At 40.8% G+C, this 23698-nt stretch overlaps 1 protein-coding gene across 1 annotated transcript in view; it reads right to left on the reverse strand.

The window, feature by feature from the left end:
* Nucleotides 1-23698, reverse strand: part of LOC126262233 (multiple epidermal growth factor-like domains protein 8) — a 338254-nt gene that overhangs the window by 18151 nt on the left and 296405 nt on the right. Inside the window, exons 37-38 of the mRNA XM_049958701.1 lie at nucleotides 4549-4718; nucleotides 4199-4473 (exon numbers count right to left, since the gene is read on the reverse strand). Coding sequence (XP_049814658.1) covers nucleotides 4199-4473; nucleotides 4549-4718 — 445 coding nt within the window. The remainder of the gene's footprint in view (nucleotides 1-4198; nucleotides 4474-4548; nucleotides 4719-23698) is intronic.

Raw genomic sequence — 23698 nt, forward strand, 5'->3', positions numbered from 1 at the left:
AAGTTGACTTGTTTTATTAATGATTGCTTTGACCGTATAGATAAAAGCATTGAAAAAATAGTGTGTTTTAGCATCGCAAAGGCACATAATCTTGATGCCATATTTAGCAAGCTTCTGTTTCATATAAACCCTGAAAAAACATTTACCTCTAAAGGGGCAAAGCATTTCATCCACTTCAAGTATTCTGAGCAGCTATAGTTTCTTTGACAGTTCTGAATGAAATTTCCAAATATTTCTGAGATGAGAGCAGTGTGATCGTTAGTTCTTCTTTCTTCCCTAGAATTCACATCATCAAATCTCACGCAGGTAACAGGAACATAAATCGCTTTACTGACATTGTTATTCTGAATATCCAGTTCCATCAGTTGCCCATAAACTTTCTATATCTTCATGGACAGATTTGAATACACCTGATTATAGCAACAACTCAAAGAATGCTTTCATTTCCATAATACTCACATGTTTTGAATATGGCTGTGATCAGCAATGGTAATTAATTACGATGTCACAAATTTCCAGCCAACCAGTTGTAAATAGAATTTAAAATTCTTTAACTAGTTTTCAACGCCAACTAGGGGCACTGCCTTCTCCAGAAGAACCTGTTACCTTACCTAACAATATCACAGGAAGATACATTAATAGCAGGTAGGCATTAGAAAAAAATTTTACAAATTAAATTGCATAAAGATACTCGCATGTAGTTAAAAGGAAATTTGAGCGACATCGCTCTATTCAAAACATTAAAACCACAATTAAAACATTTTCCACCTGAATACATAACAGGCATAGTCAAAATTTTAAAACAATATATAAATATGCCACTAAGGGCACTACAGTGGTATAGGACACGATTGAGTATCAGCGCCTGCGTGAGTGGGCCGTAGCAAATGAGAACATGAACATGATACAGCTCACGCCATCTAGTAGCAGAATTTACATAGGTTTAACAACATCTATACGAAATTAATATAATAGTGATTGACAAATTTTTCCATTCCGTATGTAGGGACAGTATCTTACAGGATTCTGCAATTACTCAGGAACAAATATAACTGCAATGTATCCTTTCCTACTAACAACAGCTTGCATAGCAACCTTATACATAATTTAAAATCAGAATGGTCTCCCCTCCAGAAATCAGAATGGTCTCCCCTCCAGAACTCAGGAATCTATAAAATCAGTTGTGACACATGTAAAGCCTATTAAATAGACCAAACAGGTCGTGCTTTCTCTGCCAGATACAAGGAGCATCTTTTAGGGAAAAATTGTTCTAACATTCTTAAGTCAACCTTTGCCGATCACCTGTTGATCACAGGCCACAAACCTATGGAAATTCATAACATTGGAATTTTGCACTGTGAAAGAAAAAGTTTTAGACTAAACATTTTGCAAGAGTTACAGATCTTCAAACATCTTTCTCTGATTGATGGCCTCATATTAAATGAACAATTGCAGTTCCATAATAAAAAATTTTTCAATGGCTTAAAGCCGTTACTTAAAGATAGCTAATGTTGGTTATCCACTTCCCTGTTAGGCCCTTAAATACTGTTTTCCTCTCCCTTGCTTTTATGATTTACATCCTGTTAATTTGTCAATCTATATTATATTAATTTCATATGGATGTTGTTAAACCTTTGTAAATTCTGCTACTAGATGGAGCGAGCTGTATCATTTTCACGCCATCATTTGCTATGGTCCACTTGGGCAGTCGCTGATACTCACTTGTGTCCTATACCACTGTAGTGCCCTTAGTGGCATATTTATATATTGTTCTAAAATTTTGACTATACCTGTTATGTATTCAGATGAAAAATGCTTTAATTGTGGTTTTAATGTTTTGACTAGAGCGATGTCGCTCAAATTTCCTTTTAACCACATGTGAGTATTTTTATGCAATTTAATTTGTAAAAATTAAGTGCTTGTTCTAATGCCTACCTGCTATTAATGTACCTTCCTGTGATATTGTTAGGTAAGGTAACAGTTTCTTCTGAAGAAGGCACCCCAAGTTGGCATTAAAAACTAGTTAAAGAATTTTAAATTCTATTTGCAGCTGGTTGGCTGGAAATTTGTGACATTGTAATACTCATGGTTAGTGTAAGTAGCATTAGTTCTATACTTTTCTGAATATTCTGCTATTTTCTGATTAGTGTGAGTGCAAACATGTGTGATCATTTCATCTGATATCAGCAACTGCCTTGATTCAGCTGGTGACACGTTCCATTTTTCACAACCTGTACCAATGAGACCAGGCAGGTGAGTGATGATGATGATGTAGCTTATGACTCTGGACCTAGCTGGTGAATGAGTAGCCCCCTTGAATCGATTTTTACCTTGACAATATGCACTACTTGACAGCTGGCTATCTCTCCCTACTGAATCACCAGATGATGAATTACTTAAATCAGAAGACATTTCTAGTTGTGTACTTTCATCGTCACTTATGTTCTCTTCATCACAAGGTCGAAAATCACTTAAAGATTCTGTGTCTGAATAATTTTCATCTAATAATAGTTCACAGATTTCTTTTTCAGTGGGGCCTCACTGCATTGTGGCAATAAAGTGCCTGAAACACCACAAAATAAGTCAGTACACACTGACTAAGAAAAACCCATATCTGGAACCGCGGATCAAATTGGACCCGGGGATGGCACTTACCTCCACTTTCAGTAAATTTCAAGCAGCGAGCTCGCGGTCCCTGGTGCACCTCACAATGTACTGAGATTACACGGGTGTGTGAAACTGAAACTCCACGCGTTTCCATTGTTAGACGGTCAGTGGGTCCAAAATGACCCACGATTCCGCTTAAGGGTTATGGCCATATATCGAATGTGTATGTTCCAAACAATTAAAATAGTTATCAAAGGAGCCAGTTACCATAACTTCTTACCCAGTGATCTCAAAAAGTTAGAGGCTGAAAAATTTAAGAGACATCAAGAAATGTCTATGGCTTACAGCTGAGTGTCCACATGGTCCTTATCAGAATCATGGAGCCAAGCAAAAATAAACTCTGAAGTATTGTGCTACAAGTTTTTTTCATGAATGTATATGAATTATAAATCCACAGTGTTGTGCTATTATCACTCAGTTGTCAATGACTTAAGATGACAGTGCTACTGATGGACTGCCACCACACTTTGTCTTTAGCTTTAAAACCAACATATGGCATGTCAGTGTACAGAACAAAAATTTCTTCAGCAGATCTCAGTTTTAGTTTTCTATACATTCAATGAACGTTGTTTTGGCCAAACATGTGCTATAACAAATGAAATGAGATTCTTTGTGCTTCTCTGTGGTTAGAAATGTGCAACAACAGACAGACAAGCAATAAGATAATGATAATGTAATATGCATATAATGCAATGTAAATGCGTTAATATGTAAATATAAATAGTTTAAATAAATACTACTGTCTCTCTCTCTCTCTCTCTCTCTCTCTCTCTCTCTCTCTCTCTCTCCCCCCCCCCCACCCCCTCCCCTTACGCAAAGACCAGAACAACAAAAGAAGGTGCATCTAAAGTACACAGCACCTGAAGCACATTACACAATGCAGCACCACAGAAACATCCACAAAGAGTTTCGATAACTACTATGATTTGAAATAAGTCATTCACTCAAAATTAACAAACTTGTTTCAATTAATTAACTACTTACCTAATTCCATCCCAATTTTCATTACTATTTCTCCTACCAAGATTAGTTACATTACAAACAGAGTTAACCAGAAGTGAGAACTTTAACCTGCATGCCACCGCATTCTTCTCGTCTGTCAGATATTTTTATAGTCACAGCTTCATTACTTATACAACCAAAGTAACATTCAGATAAAGGCTGTCTAAATCATTTTTGTTTCTAGTACTGTCCTTGAAAATGCCTGGTTATTACATGTACTGTTTTTAGATAATCACACATAACCTAAATCAGTTTCACAAAAGAGAAACAGAGATTTTGAGTTGGAGTACAGTCTAGTACAGGGTATTTTATTAGCTGTTTTTCTCGTCCAACAAATTAACGTACTTAAATCAGTGCTGTTACTGTGATTTAGTAACACATTCGGAAAAAAGAAATTAACACATTTAATTAAAATATTTGAAAGAAAAACTTACGTTTATTGAAATCAAATTTAGTTCCACTAGGCACTATTGTGACTTCACAAAGCAAAATATTAAAATTTATAAATATATTCATAAACACAACATACCAACTTGTTTGGCATCAAAGCAGAACTGTGAGTCTGCAAGCATGTGCTTATAGCACTGGTGACCGTCTTTAGGTGTTCCCATATATGACTCCTTACATTTTGTGCACTGTTGTGTCCAACATGGAGGTGGTTGGCCTTGTTGACTTGGGCTAGTTTTACCAAGACTACCAATGTTGCTAATGCAGTTTGACACATCACTCTCAGTATTATCTTGGCAATTGCATTTTTCTCCTGTTACTGGATTACATGTATCTCCATGACCATGGCACTCACATCTGTAATACATTGGATCAATATAAATAATATTCAAAATAGACATATAAAAAACAATGAATTGCTGCTTTACTTACTGCCGACAAGCTACAGAAGCATCTGTAGATCCTCTGAAATAACCGTATATGCATTCATCACATCGGTCACCTGTTGTATTATTTGCACAATTTATGCATTTAGCTAAATTTGTTGGACCTTCATGTAATTGATCAAGGAGATATCGTAGCTCATGATCCGGACGAAATACCTGAAAAAATTATGCAAATGTAGAAAAGTAAGTTCAAAATTATAGAGCTGGAGGTCCTTGAGCAGTGGTTCCCAAGTTGTGGGTAATTACAACTGAGGGCTAAAAACAAAAGGTTCAACTGCGTTTCAGTCATGGAGCTAAATTATTTTTAATAAATCATCAGTATTATCACTATTTCATAAGACTGTAATGCTTATTCGAAAAGTTACCAAAATTTACATTTTTGTTTTTCAAATACTAGTATTAACACACATGCTGTATTAACACACATGTTAAAACAACAGCTGATTCCTCAAACTGGGGGGGCTATCAAGTACGGGGTCCCACAGGGTTCATTTTTAATAAATCATCAGTATTATCACTATTTCATAAGACTGTAATGCTTATTCGAAAAGTTACCAAAATTTACATTTTTGTTTTTCAAATACTAGTATTAACACACATGTTGTATTAACACACATGTTAAAACAACAGCTGATTCCTCAAACTGGGGGGGCTATCAAGTACGGGGTCCCACAGGGTTCGGTCTTAGGTCCTTTACTGTTCTTGATATACATTAATGACTTACCATTCCACATTGATGAAGATGCAAAGTTAGTTCTTTTTGCTGATGATACAAGTATAGTAATAACACCCAAAAACCAAGAACTAAGGGATGTAATTGTAAATGATGTTTTTCACAAAATTATTAAGTGGTTCTCAGCAAACGAACTCTCTTTAAATTTTGATAAAACACAGTATATACAGTTCCGTACCATAAATGGCACAACTCCAGTAATAAATATAGACTTTGAAAAGAAGTCTGTAGCTAAGGTAGAATTTTCAAAATTTTTAGGTGTGTCCATTGATGAGAGGTTAAACTGGAAGCAACACATTGATGGTCTGCTGAAACGTGTTTCCACCATTGATTGCACAGCATACAATATGCCTAGTCTTGGATCATTTCATGTGGTTGACAATTAGGGAAGACTGCCGCGAGTAGACACTATGCTGCATCCAGTGCCAGCACAGCAAGGTCGGTTATCACGTACATTGCATCAATTGGCGACTTTGATCAATATTACCCGCTAACCATGATCGACCATTTCACATGATGGTCAGAGGCATCAGCTGTGGACAACTGCTTTGCGCTCAACTTGGTGTCACGATTGAGTTGCTCAGCCTACATCACAACAATACGAGTTGCATCTACTCCTCAAGTTCATGATGTTCTGCGGCATACGTCGTCATAAAACAATGAGCAATCACATGGCCACCATGTGATGTGACAGAACTGGCACCGCCCCCCCCCTTCCCCCCCCCTCCCCCTGAGAATCCTGTTACAGCCTCGCACAGCACCAGCCATGACATTATCACCAGGGGACCAACACACCATGAGGTCTGGTTGATGCATCTATTTCCCCAGCACATTACCTGGAAGGAGCTTCCGCTGAGGAAACTGTTGTATTGACCACACCTGTCAGTGATGTTTGCGCAGTGTGGTGTGCATCTATGTCTATTCTCTACAAACCATTGTAAGGTGAATGATAGAGGGTATGCCCCATTGCACCAGTTATTAGGGTTTCTTCCTCTTCCATTTTCATATGGAGCAGTGGAAAATGACAGTTTGAATGCCTCTGTGTGTACACTAATTATTCTAACCTTAACCTCATGATACCTATGTGAGCGATTCATAAGGGGTTGTAGTATGTTCCTAGAGTAATCATTTAAAGCTGGTTCTTGAAACTTTTAATCCAAGTCTACCACCTGCTTTACCCACGACTGAACCTATGCGATCATTCCATTCGTATCCCTACAAAATGGTACACCCAATTATTTGTATGAGTTGGGCAGTTCCAATAATGACTGACTGTTATTATAGTCATAGGACACTATGTTTTTCATTTTGTCAAGTACAGAATTTTACATGTCTGAACATTTAGAGCACGTTGCCAATCTCTGCACTATGTTCAAATCTTATCAAGATCTGACTGGATATTTATGCACCTTCCTTCAGATAGTACTTCATTACAGATAACGGCATCATTTGTAAAAAGCCTGATGTTACTATTAAAATTGTCTGCAAGGTCATTAATATACAATATGAGCAGCAAGAGTCCCAATACACTTCCAGGGGGCATGCTCGAAGTTACTTCTACATCCTACTATGACTCTTCGTCAAAGATAACATGCTGTGTCCTCCCTACCAAAAAGTCCCTAATCCAGTCACAAATTTCACTTGATACCTCATGTGATTGTAGTTTTGACAATAAGGTGCAGTACCGAGCAGATGCTTTTCAGAAATCAAGAAATAATAGCTACCTGGTTGCCTTAATCCAAAGCTTCAATATGTCAAGAGAGAAAAGTGCAAGTTGGGTTGCTCATGATTGATGTTTTCGGAATCCACGGTGGTTGGCATTGAGAAGGTCATTCTGTTCAAGACACCTCATTATGTTTGAGATTAGAATATGATCTAAGATTCTACTACAAATCGATGTCAAGGATATTGGATGGAAGTCCTGTGGCTCACTTCTACTATCATTCTTGTAGACGGGCATGACCTGTGCCTTTTTCCAAGAACTGAGCACAGTATTATGTTCAAAGGATCTATGATAGATTATAGATGGAAGGGGGGCTAACTCAGCCACAAATTCAGTACAGAACCTACCAGGGATTCCGTCGGGCTGTGGAGCTTTGTTCAGTTTTAACAATTTCGGATGTTTCTCAACATCACTGACACTTATACCTACTTCACTCATCTTTTCAGTGGTACAAGGATTCAACTGTGGCAAATTCTCCTGGGTTTTCTTTTGTAAAGGAGCATTTTAAAATGGAGCTAAGCATTTCAGCTATGGCTTTTCTACCCCAGTTCCTGTCTCATTCACTAGGGACTGGACACTAAAGTTGGTGCCAATAATAGCCTTTATATATGAGCAGAATTGATTTGGGTTCTGTGAAAGATCACTTGACAATATACTGTGCATGTTTTGTGATGAGTGTGTTTCTAAACTTCGCACTGTCTGAAACAGTTTTCATGCCAGCCATCAGGGGCACTGCGTTTCTATTATATTTTCTGTGTTCTATTCATGCTTAGGACTATAGAAGTTTTATGTTTTGAGTATGGTCCTTTTCTACTAAAACTTGTCACTGTCTCACTTCATTCTAGTTATGGCGAACAGAGCAGTTTCGTCCATTCTTGCATTTGCGACACTCAAAGAGTCTCACAGTATTATCTACACTCATGCTCATAAATTAAGGATAATGTTGATACATGGCGAAACAACGCTCTGGTGGGCGGTTTGCGGGTTTAAATCACCTTGGGGTATGACCATGCAGTGCATTTGACCTGCGGTTATCGCATGGTGGCACTGGCAGCAGTCCACATACTCAGAGGTATGTTGGTGCATGTCAGAGTACGGTACAGCGAGTAAGTGTGCAGATGTTTTCATACGAGCTAATGGTTACTGTGTGTTGAAAATGGCTCAAAGAACACATATTGATGACGTTCTGAGGGGTAGAATACTAGGGTGACTGGAAGCTGGTCAAACACAGCAGGTTGTAGCACGGGCACTCCGTGTGTCACATAGTGTGATCTCAAGATGATGGCAATGAGTCCAGCAGACAGGAAACATGTCCAGGCACTACAGTACAGGACATCCACAGTGTACAACACCACAAGAAGACTGATATTTCACCATCAGTACCCACAGACGGCCATGTAATACTGCAGGTAACCTTGCTCGGGACCTAACCGCAGCCATTGGAACAGTTGTCTCCAGATACACAGTCTACAGACGACTGAACAGACATGGTTTAATCGCCCGGAGACCTGCAAGGTGCATTCCACTGACTCCTGGTCACAGGAGAGCCCGTAAAGCCTGGTGTCGACAACCCAGTACATGGTCATTGGAACAGTGGTCCCAGATTATGTTCACGGACGAGTCCACGTATAGTCTGAAGAGTGATTCTCACTGGGTTTTCATCTGGCACGAACCAGGAACCAGATACCAACCCCTAATATCCTTGAAAGGGACCTGTATGGAGGTCTTGGTTTGATGGTATGGAGTGGTATTATGACTGGAGCATGTACACCCCTGCATGTCTTTGACTGAGGAACTGTAACAAGTCAGGTGTATCTGGACGTCATTTTGCACCAGTATGTCCACCTTTTCAGGGGTGCAGTGGATCCCACTTTCCTCCTGATGGATGATAATGCACAGCTCCACCGAGCTGCCATCGTGGAGGAGTACCTTGAAACAGAAGATATCAGGCGAATGGAGTGGCCTGCTTGTTCTCAAGACCTAAACCCCATCGAGCATGTCTGGGATTCTTTCGGGTGACGTATAGCTGCACATCATCAAACCTATATGACACTTCTGGAACTCTGGCAGGCACTGGTGCAAGAATGGGAGGCTATACCCCAGCAGCTGCTTGACCACCTGATCCAGAGTATGCCAACCCATTATGCGGCCTGTGTACATGTGCATGGTGATCATGTCCCATATTGATGTCGGGGTACACATAGGAAACAGTGGCGTTTTGTAGTACATGTGTTTCGGGATGGTTTTCTCAACTTATCACCATTACCGTGGCCTTACAGATCTGTGTCGTGTGTGTTCCCTAAGTGCTTATGCAATGAGCACCAGTTTTGTGTAGTGCCATGTTGTGTGGCACCACATTCTGTAATGATCCTTAATTTATGAGCATGAGTGTAGTTTCAACGACTAGTAAAGTTATAATTGCTTCAAAACCAAGATGATGTTTGAGCAAATTTATCATAATTGTATTTGGGATTTACAGCCAGACGAGTAAGATTACAGCCCAACAGCTGAAGGCCTAAGTACTGTGAACACGTTCTAATGTCATTGGTTTCAAATATGGTACAGGATGTAGGGGGAGAAATGGAACCATGTTTTGCAACAAGTGTCTATCCTCAGTGTGGATAGTTATTTCTTCTGTGAAGTAGTTGTAGGTAGGAGGACAATGGTGATGCACTGAAAATTCTGTCATCATACTATAAAAAATGCTATTAGAATTAAGCAACTCTCTCATTGACTCATTAGACTGTACTATAATAAAACACCTATAAAATCTAAATATCATTTAACAAAGTGTTAAGGAAAATTGTTTTCATTCTAAAGTTTAATTAGACACTAATGATATGGTGGGGGATGGGTCAGGTTAATGGTCCCAGGAAGTTTTGGAACAACTGATCAAGAGTATACTCAGTTAAATATCTGGCAAAGTCCTGCATAAGACTGAGCATTTCAATATTGATAGTGACTCAAGCCATTTGTTTCTGCTTCACTTTTCAGATTCAACAAGGCTCTGTCTAAAGTGTCAGTATAGTTGGTACTAGCCCACAGCGTCAAAGAGGACAGTCAGTACATCTGAGCACTACATGTCTTTGGAGACAATAAATACATAAAAGTGGTGGCAGTCTCTAAGAGACTGGCCAAGCAATGTTGCACTGTGTTTAAAGCATTGGATTTGTCATCAATGGGGAGTTAAATCCATATCTGACGTCTTTCTATGTAATAACAACCTAAATAATTTAATATCTACTAAATGTGTGACAAATGTAAATGTTAGCATGCTGACAACCTCCAGAAATACTTTTGATTTTACAAGGTTAAAATCTCACTTTGAAGTGATAGTGATTTGAAGAAAACTGACATGGTTCACAAATAATGTTGTCACTGTGGCAACAACAGAGGACTGTACTCACTAAAAAATGTAGGAAACTGACACAAGAGTTGTGACATGCCAGGCAAATGATTTAAAAGTGAGATAGCAGAAATCAGTTACACTATCTTTCCTGCTATATATAGAACTTGCATCATACTTAGAAAATGCAATACAATAAGCTTACATTATCTCTTTCAAGTGACAATCTGGCTAATATGGTAATACAAATTTGTTGTCTACTGAAAACCATTCTGTCTCCTCATTTTGAACAATTAAAGTAGTTCACATTTCGATTTTCTTCACCAATCTGTAATTATGTGCTTATGTACCCTCCAAATACCTAAAATCTATCTATATATACTGCATACATAAAGCAGCACATATAATGATCAGCAGAACATTATGACCACTGACCTACTATTGATATACATCTGGCCAGGCAATAAGAGCCTCACCTGGTGAGGAATGACTGCTAGTCAGACACACACACGGTGCACTTAATATCACTGAGTCTGTTATCCATGTATAGAATGGGGAAGGCACACTGAAAAGTGGCAATGTGCTGTGCATGAATGGCCATGCCGGAGGTAACATGTCGAAGGGTTACAGTAGGCCAGCACGGTGACTTGCAAGTACGTGAAGGCAGAAGGACACAGCACAGCCATGGATAGCTTAGAAAAATGACACAGCATCCACAGGCAGGCACCCCTTGGGGATGTAGAAGGTGGACTGGTCCGACCAGAGGCTGCTGAAGGGTAAAAAAGTAGTTCGTTGGTAAACTTTTAAACTAGAATAGAGGGTCAGAGTAAAATTTGCAGAAGAATGAAAATCAAAAGTGTATTTGCACAGAAAGCAACAGGGAAAGTATAAAATAAAATGTGTCTGTTTTAAGGGCAGAGATGGTGGCTGATATCACAAGCAGTTTAGTGGGGGGAGAAGGAGCGCACAGCTCGCCATTGTGGAGGGCTAGTGGTTAGACCAGGGAGCAATACAGATGGAAGGCAGTTGCGCATCTGCAAGATTACCAACCAAGCTTTGCTTTGTGGCTTAATCTGCTTAAGACCGTGACAAAGTAATGTTCATGTAGTAGGTGACGTTATGCTGATTGTGAAGGAACGTTTATCTTAATATGTGACAATTACTGAAGTATAGACGCCAATAGTTAACTGTGCAAAGCTTAGTGAATGCAACAACACGACAGTCATTGAACACGGTAAGTCAGATGCTGAGCTCGCTCCTGTTTTTGTTTTCTGATTATGATGATTATGGCCAACTGGTTATGATCATGCTTATTTGTATGTGGGGTATCAAGTGTAAGTAAATACTGAGTTCCGTGGCATCCAGTAATACAAATTCCTGGCCTTGTGCACTAAAAGACCTGGAATGGCAGCTGAGTGCTTTATATTAAGACAATCACAATTGGGATTAGCCTGATTGAGATGAAAACAAAATGCAATCGGTATCTGACAGTGACCTCAAACCCCCTTGGAGGGGCATATCCGTCTGACCACTATCTGGCTGGATTTTGGCGTGCAAACTACGATTTTGCGACTTGTTTGTAATAAATTGTGTCAGAGGATTTTGGTACTAATATAACTGCTTCTATCAGAGGTGCGTTGCATAATTTAGTAGCACCAGAATTCCTCTACAAACCCTTAGTTCTAAGTATTTACAAAGTCCAGAATCCACAGGGTGTCGAATGACATATGAGCAGCTGAACTGCAGGTAAGGGTGGGTTAGGTTACAGGTTGAGCAAGTGCGGAGGCTGACTATGCTGCCAACTTGCAGGTAAGTCAGGACCTGTCATGCACCCCTGTAAATCTACCGCTTACCGCACAGGCAGTCCAAGGGGTCCAGTACATTATAGGTCAGGGTTTGTCATTCCGCAGAGGTGATGTTACAAGGTAGTACATCGGCCTAGGGAATGTTACAAAATGGTGCGATCGGCCATGAAACGAGTAAACAGAGACGTATCCCCAAGTAGTACGAAGTAATTTATGCAAAAGGATAAGCATTATAGTAGGATAGTGCACTGTAACTAATTGCAGCAGTAGAGTGGCACAGTGATTAGGTTTGCGTGCTTAGTACATGGAGACAGTACCGGTTGAAAAGGGCTGCGTAGTGGCCTTAGCGAGCGTGGCGTAAGCGAGCACTGCAGTTGGGCAAGCTTTGCTGAGCGCGACAAACGGCCACACAGAGAGGAATGGTGTCAGTGCACAGTTGAAGCAGACCACCAGTGGACAGCAGACAGTGCGAGGAGTGAGCTGGAGCAGAAGCACCACACAAAGAGGACGGCGCTAGCAGAACAATGCGGGGCGCGCAGCAAAGAGGCAGTACGTTGGAGAAGTCATCGAAAGCTAAGAAACCGAATTCTATACCAACTGTTGAACAGCATTTTAACTTCGGAAAATAGAATGGCTGAGCAGGAAAAAAGTAGCATAGCAGGGAAAGACAAGGATGATACTGAGGAGGCTGATTAAATGAGTAGTATAACGAGGAATTTAGACAGTGCTGATGCGTTTAGCCCAGATCTGCTTTCAACAAGAATTTTATTGGCAGTTGATGGCAAAGTAGAGACTGAATAGATAAAAGAGGTGCCACTAAACCTGAGTGATTCAATCTTTGAAGGGGTTGAGGCGACTCAAGGCAGATCAGAATCAGTAGAAGACCAGACGATTTCGGCAGTACCAAGGGACGAGGAAAATGTTTTCTTGCTGTCACTTCTTGCAACCTTAACGCAATTTTGAGAAGAAATCAGTAAAGATATTAAGCAAGGCAATGAACAAGTAAGCTCCAGTACTGCATTGGAAGTGCCGAATTTGCATGAGGTGGTGATGAAAGACATCGCTGAGAAATTCACTCAGTGTAAGTTGCAATTGGTGCAGCAAGTAGACATTAAACTACAAGTAGTATATAAAGTGGATACTGAGCTGGACCAAGTGTAGAAGGAATGTGCTAAAGGGGACAACGAGGGTTTAGATACAGTAACCAAAGCATTGGATGAGCATGCTTCTGCATATCACAACTTTGCAACTGAGTTGGAAGTTAAACAGAGGGATTTTGAAAGTAGAATAAATACTGAAGTAGGTAATATAACTGGTAAGATAAGATATGAACAAAATACAAGTTTTAAGTTGCATGTTAACGACATGATTCAGGCGTTGGCCACTAGTCGAGCAATGTGTGACTCGTTTGAAAAACATCTAGAGGTCTATAATCAGCAGATGGACGCTAGAATATTGTAAAATGAGTAAGCAATTGCTAAACTGGCCATAAGGGCAGGCCAGGGTTCGTCGAGGAATTCAGCAGCAGCAGCAACGTTTATTCAGTGTTGTAAATTTAATACCTTTGAGCCACAGGGAACCCTTAATCCTCAAGCATTCCTTAAGGAATGATGGGGTAATATCAGAGTACTGGACAGAATGCGAGCAAATTTCGTAAGTAGTGGGGCACTTAAGGGGTGATGCCTTTCAGTGGGCTAATGAGGTGGCTATGGACTGCAAAGATTTCACAGATTTTAAGAAAAAGTTTTTATAAGAATATTGGTCTGGAGAAACTCAGCAATAATTGTTAGTCAATTTTTGGGGAGGTAGGAAGTACCAAGCAGTGTGTGGCACTATGAAACAGTTTTGTGATTGGTGGTGGCGCCGCATAAAGCTATGTAGATGGAGGTATGGCAGTCAAGTTTTTTTGCCACTGGGATAGAATGAATGTTGCCTTTTTATGTTAGGAAGGAACTGGTAGCAGCACCACGGGACAGCTATGAAAAATATGCGAGTTTCTTAGATGGACTCAAGCGTTTTCATTTGTGCGACGGTAATCAGCCACAGCGCCCTTTGATGAGAGAAGATTTACAGCAGGTAAGATTTGTTAGGAGAGGTGTTTGTGCCCAGAATGAGAGAGACAGGCATAGGTAAGGGAGAGGAGAGAGTTTAAACTAAATAGTGTCTTAGTGATGGGCTGACTGCAGGCAGCTCACATGAAGGGCGCATATGGAAACAGGTGTTCACGTTTGAGACGGCAGGGGGAGAAAGTGAAAGGAAAGCGCAAGGAGACCATAAGAGATGGCCTTGATGTTCGGTAAGGTGCACTGGAGGGGACAGAGTCAGCTGGTGCTGGCGGGACACAGGTGACAGCGGATGTGCGCGCAGCACATATAGAATGAGAGAGCAGGGAAGAACGGTATTAGGGGTCCAACACACAAGGAATATGAACACCTGACAGGGAAGTGGCAGCGCCATAAGCGCGCCTTAGATAATGAAAATGCCATGTAAAATGCAGGAGGCGGGCAAACTTATGGAATAGCACCCAGACCTGAGTGCAATAAAAATAGTAAGATCTCATTTAGTCAAAGTGTGTGCGAACTATGACATCCAAGAGTAAATGTGGAATCTAGCAGTATGGCTAGGAATTTTAATGTTGAAACAGTGGAACCATTAGAGGAAGGTGCCAGCAGCAAAGAGTGAGAGAGCGACGTTGTTTTTGAGCTCATGTTTGATGGAGATAAGCAACATGGACAACCCTTAAGGTTAAACGATGGAGAAGTTGACCTCTCAAATCTCACACTGAATGGGAAGAAGTTGGGTGTATGTGTGAGCTGTCGCTTCACGACAGGTTGCTTGAAGGTTCTTTGGATTGGCAGGTAGGTGAATTTCAATCTGTAAATGTTAGAGTTGTTCCAGAATTTGGCCAATGAGAGATAACTGCTGATTTGTTAGCAGAGGAGGAAGCCATTCCTACATTCCCATGGTCGCAGATAGTGAGCCTATTGTCAAGGTGCAGGTTGGAGGAGTGATAAGTCAGGTATAAGTGGACAGCAGATCGGAATATCGGAAGATTACTTTGCGAGTTTGCCAGCAAAAGAAGATATGACAGTGTGGTGAAAATATTTGGTACTACTGGAAAGTTATTCAAAGAGATTTCGAGCTTGCAGCCGGTCGTCGTAAACTTCATGGCATAATATTTTGGCTGGACAACTGCCAGCCATCTTAAGGTGAGCCGAACGAAGGACTGGCGAAGACACTGTCGGCGCTGGCCACAGCTATCAAAGTCTTCTGGCATCAAAAACCAGAAGACTTCGATAGCTGCAGCCAGTGACAATACTGACGGCAACTGAGTTTTGCAGTTCCACCAGCGAGAGTGCTGTCACTGGGCGGTCTGGTCCTTCTGTCTCCGCGACTTTAACGCATGTGCGGCAGTACCATCAGTGCACTGTATAAGATGGAGCAGAGAACGTCTTCGTCAGTCCTCGTTCGGCTCACCTGAAGATGGCTGGCAGTTGTTCAGCCAAAATATCATGCAATGAAGTTTACAATGACCAGCTGCAAGCCCGAAATCTCTTTGAACAGTTTATTCAGCGGGAAAATTTCAAATTTACTGGAAAGTCGTCAAAGGCTATTTGACAGGAAGTAGTGTGATGCCAGTGCAGTTAGCCACAGGAACGTGGGAGCAGCATTGGGCATTATTGGAAAAAGTACTGGTGGCCATGCAGAAAAGGGGTATGAAACTTAAGTTTATTAAGGCAGACTGGCTGAAGGAAAAGATTAAATTTCAGGGGAATATCATTAATCTAACAGGAACACAACCAGAGAGCGGAAAACTTAGGGCCATTGAAGAGTTTCCTCAGCCAAAGAATAAGAAAGATTTGAGGGCTATGTATGAACTGTTTGGGTTCTATTGGCATTTTGTGTCATCACAAGCATTTAATAACCCAGCATTGAATCAGTTATTGAAAAAGAATGTGCCCTGGAAGTGGTCAGAAGAGGTGGCTTTTCAGGAACTGAAGAAGCAACTATTAAGCAGCAAAATTCTGTATCATCCAGATTTCAGTAGACCTTTTACATGTCTTCTGATGCTTGTGAATATGGCACTGGGGTAGAAATATTTCAGGAGGGAGAAAAGGAGAGAGAACCCTGCCAACAAACCATCACATTTGGTAGAAGAATGCTTACGGCAGCCGAAAGGAACTACTGTGTTGCAGAACAGGAGGCCCTGGTTATATTGTACAGGTTTCAGAAGTTTGAGGGTTATTTGTTGGGTCATCACACAATAGTGCTAACTGTCCATCGGTCATTAAGTTTTATGAAGAGGTGTCGTTTGCGTAATACTAGACTGGGATGTTGGGCCATATATCTACAGCAGTTTGATATGGATATTAGATACATTAAAGGACAGGGTAACATTATTGCAGATGCATTATCCAGAATGCCAGTAAGGGTAACAGAGCTCGAGAAAAAGGGACACTTGGATGGTTTGAGGGTGTTGATGATGAGAGGATTGAAGCATGAGGGTGTAATTAGGTATGTACGGGTATAAGACGACAACAAAATAAGGACGAACATTTAAGATATGTTAAGCAAATTTTAGAATCAAAGCAACATCGCAAAGTGAAAATATTTTATAAAACTCATCAGGGGGTGTTGTTTAAAAGGAGTAGAGAGGATCAGGAGGAGTAGAAACTCTGTTTTCCGCAGCAATATGTAGATGACTTAACAGACCTAGTGCACGAAAGTTACGGACATGATGGGGCACGAAAGCGCATTGCAAAGTTACAGGAAGTGGTAATATTTGAGAATGTGGTGAAGGGTGCAGAGATGAGTCTAAGTTTGTGATCAATGTCAAAAGGTGAGAGCAGTTAAGGTTCCCATTCAAAGTTTGCAACAGAATGTGCAAGTAGAAGGACCTTGAAAACTGATTCCCGTGGACTTGCTTGGACCTCTCCCAGTATCCAGGGGTGGTTGTACCTACATTTTTGTAGTGTTAGATGTGTTTGTGAAACATGTAAAGTTTTACCCAATCTGGAGGGCGAATGCCAGGATATTGACTGAAAAACTGGAAAAAGATTATTTGGTGCAGGTGGGGAAGCCAGATGCTTTATCGTCAGACAATGGTCCTCAGTTTACAACCCACAAGTTTACAGAAATGCTGAAGCGATATGGACTGAGAAATGTCAGAATTTCACCATATTTCCTTCAAGGGAATCCCAGTGAGGGGGTCATGAAGGAGTTGAACAGGTTCCGTAGTACTTATTGTCACAGAAGAAACAAAACTTAGGTAAACTTTATTGTAAATTTGGAAGATATAATCAATAATGTATGGCATGAAGCAACAGGTTTTGTGCCCTGTGAACTAATGTTTGGGCATTAACCAACAAATGTTACTGGGGGTGAAGTAGTTTTTCCGGTGAGCAGAGTACTAACTAAAGGTGAAATAGAAAAGTTGGCCAGAGATAGAATGCGTTGACAGGCAGCTGAAAGAAAGAAAAGACATGGTGCTAGGGCTCAGGCAACTGCGTTTAAACAAGGGGATTTGGTACTAGTTAAGACCAAAGAGCGATCGAAAAAAGTGTCCCCAGAGATAAAGAAATTTCTGATAGGGTATCATGGCCCATTTTTAGTGGAGAGTTCACCACATATTAATGCCTATCGACTTGTCTATCCTGGTTCCAATTGAGTTTTTGAACTGAGGAATGTAATAGAATTGAAGAGGTACATGAGTCGAGAGAGTGATAATTAAGCAGAGGGAGTCTCTCAGTCTTGGCGAGACTTCACAGTTTGCGACTGTGCACACCTCAGCAGGCTGAAGCAATTCTTCCTTTCTGTGCTTCAGTCTCTTCTACTAATCATTTATCTATCAAAATTCTTCACAGGGGTGTAAAAGGAGGGAGAACAATACTCCTAGTTGAGAGAAGTAGATGTGGAAATGCAAAGTAACAGAATTACGCGCAGTAAAGGGGTATTTAAAGTTAAAGAAAAGGTTTAATTTTTAGGATGAAGGAAGATGGAGTCTAGTACTATATGCAAGGCACTGCTGGAATGAGATGATCTGAACGTAGAGAGCAAAAATGAGGAATAATGATCGAAGCCCATAGAAGGCACTAACTATTAAAGAAGCATCACATTTAAGTTTTCTGTAGTAGTAGTTAAGGAAGCAAGACGCTATGACATAGTTGTAGGATGTGAAAGGAGAGTCCTGTAAGATGTGTGGAATGGACTCAGCAGCCATTAGCACCAGATATATGTTAGAATAGTCTTGTACATATATTAGGTATATTAAAGTGATTCAAAAATTTAAGACCACAAGAGAGTAGTGGAAAGTGCGATTCTGGTAGACATACAAAAGTAATATGCCAGTGTGAAGATTGTGAATAAAGGGGTATTATGTAAGATAAAGTAACAAATATAAGCAAACAGAAAAAGAAGAGTAAGAGGTGGTGTGAATGACGCCAAAGCCTCAAATCAGTAGGTTTGTAAGTTCACAGTTCTTGTGATAGGCAACCAAAGACAGTAAGTAGAAACTGGAGTGGTGAAATGTAGTCATAGTGCAAAGTTACTGTCTGTGTAGGATCTATTAAGAAAGTTATTGGTGTCTAGTATTTAAGTGACAATAGTATTAAGTGGGATGGAAACTGGTGTGTTGGAAGGAGAAATGAGAATCAGTAGTATTAAGCTTAATCATCGAAAAGGCAGATTAAAGGTATACCTACGATTTTGCAACTTGTTTGTAATAAATTGTGTCAGAGGATTTTGGTACTAATATAACTGCTTTTATCAGTGGTGAGTTGCATTGTTTAGTAGTAGCAGAATTACTCTCCAAACCCTTAGTTCTATGTATTTACGAAGGCAAGAATCCACAGGGTGCCAAATAACATACGAGCTGCTGAACTGAAGGTAAGGGCAGGTAAGGTTACAGGTCGAGCAAGTGCAGAGGCTGACTACGCAGCCACCATGCAGGTAAGTCACAAAGAGGACCTGCTACGCACCCCTGTAAATCTACCGCTTACTGTATCAGACAGTCCAAGAGGTACAGCACGTTATAGGTTAGGGTTTGTCATTCCACAGAGGGGATGTTACAAGGTAGTACATCGGTCTAGGAAATGTTACAGCACAATCTATTTGAGTTTGACCGAGGGCAGGTTGTGATGGCCTGGAGACTCAACAGGATTATTTCCGAAACTGTGGCGAGTCTCTTCAACATATTGCAAAACCAAGGTGAAACAATGTGCAGACATCAAGGGGTTGGACGGTCACCCCTCATTAAAGATTTCAGAAACTGTAGGCTGGGCAGACTGGTAAAACAGGACAGGCGGCAAATTGTGGCAGAACTAACATCAGACTTTAATGCTGGTATGTGTACAAGTGCGTATGAACACAGAGTGCATCAAACACTCCTAACAATGCGCTCCCTACAGCCAAAGACCCACACATATGCCAATGCTAACACCACAACATCGGCAACTACAACTGACATGGCTGCACGATCACCAGCACTGAACACTGGGAAAATGGCAGGGCATTTTATGGTCTGATGCATCCCGATAACTTCTTCATCATGCTGATGGGAGGGCGCAAATCTGCCAGGTCCCTGACACCTATACTGCAGGACGGAGACAAGCTGGTGGCGGCTCCATTATGCTTTGGGTAACACTGGCTACATGATGGCCCAGGAGTATTGCTCACTGGTTGTAGACCACCTACACACCTTCATGACAATCATGTTTCTCAATGGAAGTGGCATTTTTTAACAGGGCAATGCAGCACATCAAAAGGCCAGGAGTGTGATTGAGTGGTTTGAGGAACACAGTGGCGAGTTCCAGTTGACGTGCTGACCCCATAGCTCGCTAGATCTGAACCTGATCGAGCACATCTGGGCTGTTATTGAATTTGATGTCAGAGCTCATTGCTCCTCTCGCTAGATTTTACAGGAAATAGGTGACTTGTGTGTGCAGATGTGGTGCAACTCCCTCCAGTGGCTTACCAAGGCCTCACTGCTTCTTTGCCATAATGCGTTGCCGCTGTTAACTGTGCCAAAGGTGGACATACAGGCTATTAGGTAGCTGGTCATAACATTCTAGCTTATCAGCATTGTCCAGGATCTCCTCCTAAACCTCTGGATCAACTCAACCAAATCTGTCACACAAACAGAAAACATTCACAAGTATCAGCACTGCGGTGTTTACACCTCCTAGCTCCAATAGGAGTGAACATAAAAGCAAAAAAGTGTTTTTTTAGTCCTTGCAGTAGGGTGCCCTGCGTGGCAAGTGTGTTGCGTGAGAATAGTATTGGTCTGCCATATCAACCTGCTTTGCATAGCACTTTTATATGTTGGGGGGGAGGGGGGGGACACACCACAGTTTTCTAGCCCCAGACTTGTAGGGGCTCCATGCAGGATAGGCATGTTGTGGGACCAGTATTGGCCTGCTTCACTGAATTGTTTTTCAAGGGCAACAGATGTGCAGATGGGCACAGCTGGAGGAAATATGAGATGGATAAAAGAATATAAGGACAGAGAGAGGGGCCATGAGGGGTGGACACAGAAAGGGAGGCAGGAGGACATGGATAGTGAGAGGGGGGGAGGGAAAGAGAGGGGGCAGGAGGGATTGATAGGGAGAGGGAGGAAGATGAGATGGCAGAGACAGCAGGAAGGAGGGGATGGACAGAGGGGAGGTGGCATATCATGTGGGTAGTATTGGCATGCCTTGAAGGAGCTATATGTGCAGATGGGTACATTTGAGAAAGGGGGGGGGGGAGGAGATGGATAATGAGAGAGGAGGGAGGAAGAGGTGGGCACAGAGAGGGAGGGAAGAGGAGACGTATGTATTATATGTGTCAAAGTGTAAGCAAGTGAAGCTGCATAGATGGGGCTCGTAACAGAATAATAGCTGTTGGTGATAACTCTCATTTACAATTTTCTGTATGTCTTTGAATGGCATAAACCCCAATCAAACAAATTAAATACATTCAAGGCAATTGTTGTAATGTGTAACAATTTTACAATTCTCAAACAATGAATGATGACGTAACAACATTGAAAGGACAGATTGCCAATCACCACATAGAGGAGGCACTGAGTCACAGACAAGCACATTGCACAACAATGTTCATATACTTACCAACTGTCCTGCAACCAATGTGCCGCATTCTACATGACAACCAACATGCATGACAACCAACAAGCTGTTTGGCAGCATGTTAAGCTGCTAAACATGCCACCCAACAAGTTGTACCTCATTTTAATGACTGCTTCACAGTCTGTACCACCTAGACTCTTGCCACCACAACCAGCTTTCTGAATTGTGCAGGTGGGAACTCTTCCTACAACAATACCTCATTCTTGTAACCTCCCTGGCCTCAATCTTCGCTAGTACCTTCCTCCATCTACCTATCCCTTTCACTGATGCCACTCCATGACTACATCTCACTTCTATCCTGCCAATGCACCTACATAGTCCTTTCCCCTTTTCAACTTCTCCCCTCTCCCTTTTTCCTTTCCTCTTTCCTCCTTACCCCCTCCTCTGTCTAGCAAAGCCTCCCACAGCTGCACCTAGCAATCCTCTCCTGTCCCAATCACATCTCTCCACATTCTCACAGACAGCACTAACACCTTCCCCCACCCCTACCCTGCTATCTCTCTCTGTCCCCACCCCATGCCTCCTCCTTACCCCTATTAGCCAACCCAGGTAGGTTGTTGCTAAAATCAGAAGCGGTCACAGTCCGGTCTTAGCACCCACAGACAGTGACCGTGTGTGTGTGTTTTCTCCAATTGGAAACAAGAACTTTGTTCAAAAGTTTAACTAATTTTGTGAGTAGCAAACTGTCCTTTCCATATTGTTGTACTTGCACAATTCTGCTATTTTTATACTTAACTAGTACCATATTTGTAAAGAGTGCTTTAAATCTTCACTTATGGATGCATTTTTTTTCTTTCATATTACTGAGAATACAGTGAATTACTATTTTCAATCACTATAAAACTAGTTGCATAATTTAAAAATTTCAAGACACAAGGTCCATGTAAGAGTATGCAATCATTTGTTGTGGTATTCAGTGTGAAGATTTGTTTGCTGCAGACCTCCATGTTAGTCTATCTTGTTCTACACGACTACTATAACATACATCCACTAAAATCTGCTTACTGTTATCAATACCTGGTCTCCAAACTGACTACTTCTTGATTCCCCAGAATGTGTCCTACCAACTGGTCCCTTCCTTTAGCAGAGTTGAGCCATAAATTTCTTTTCTCTGTAATTTGATTCTGCAACTCCACATTCATTATCTGGTCTGCGAATTTTCTTCTTTAACACCACATACTAAAGGCTTCTATTCTCGTCTTGTTTGAACTATTCAGCATCCACATTTGACTTCAATACAAGGCTACATTCCAGATAAATATCTTCCAGAAAGACATCCTAACATTTAAAATTTATATTCAATGTAAACAAATTTCTCTTTTTCACAAACTTTTTTCTTGCTATTGACACTCTGCATTTTACGTCCACTCTATTTTGGCCATCATCAATTATTTTGGTACACAAATAAAAAAAAATTGTATACTACTTTTAGTGTCTCATTTCCTAATCAAACACCCTTAGCATCACCTGATTTCATTAGGTTACATTTCATTACCACACTTTTACTTTTGTGGATGTTCATCTTTTCAAGATACTACCAAAACAGTTCAGCTAGTCTTCCAAGCCAGTTACCATCTCTGACAGAACTGTAATGTCACTGGAAACAACTGCAATGGCCCTGGAAACAATTGCAATGGCCCTTTACTGTAAGGCACAGTCAGCATTGAAATAAGACTGTAAAACCTGCCTGAGTTACTAATTTCGTACACAACCTGTCACAAAATTCTGTTAAAAAAGTAGAATGAGAGACATATTAAGAAACTGCCAACAATCAAGTACAACAGATAGTACGAATAAACACACAGTACACCAACTTACTGTTTCCATATAATATAAACTATCTTGTCATATGTATGAAGCAATTATTATATCAGCTTGTAATGTTATCTAGTGTCTTCTATATGATCAAATGTCTTTTGGTATATCACATTATTCATTGTACAAAATGTTAATCAATGTTGCATGTAAAATTATTAAAAGGACAAATAAAAAAATTACTGTTCAGTTAGTGCATAAAAAGTCACTATTTATTATTATGAACTTCTCTAGTGAACAGAACCAAATTATGAATTCCAAAAGAAGTGTGTACCTAACCCAACAGGTAAACTTCATCAATGTATCATCATCATCCATCTGACATCTGTTGCTTGACCCGGGTGCCCTCTGGACCTTTACATGCATTGCAGTATTCAGCTATATGCTATTACATTGCTCCTATATGTTTCCTTATGTCATCTACCTACCCTCTGTTAAGTTGTCATGTTTCTTGTCCCTCTCTTGGAATTAGGAAAAGATCTCCCGCAGTACATTTACCCTATATTCACCTCCTGTACAGGGCTATTACAAATGATTGAAGCGATTTCATAAATTCACTGTAGCTCCATTCATTGACATATGGTCACGA

The sequence above is a fragment of the Schistocerca nitens genome, chromosome 6, assembly GCF_023898315.1.
Source record: "Schistocerca nitens isolate TAMUIC-IGC-003100 chromosome 6, iqSchNite1.1, whole genome shotgun sequence".
Lineage (NCBI taxonomy): Eukaryota > Metazoa > Arthropoda > Insecta > Orthoptera > Acrididae > Schistocerca > Schistocerca nitens.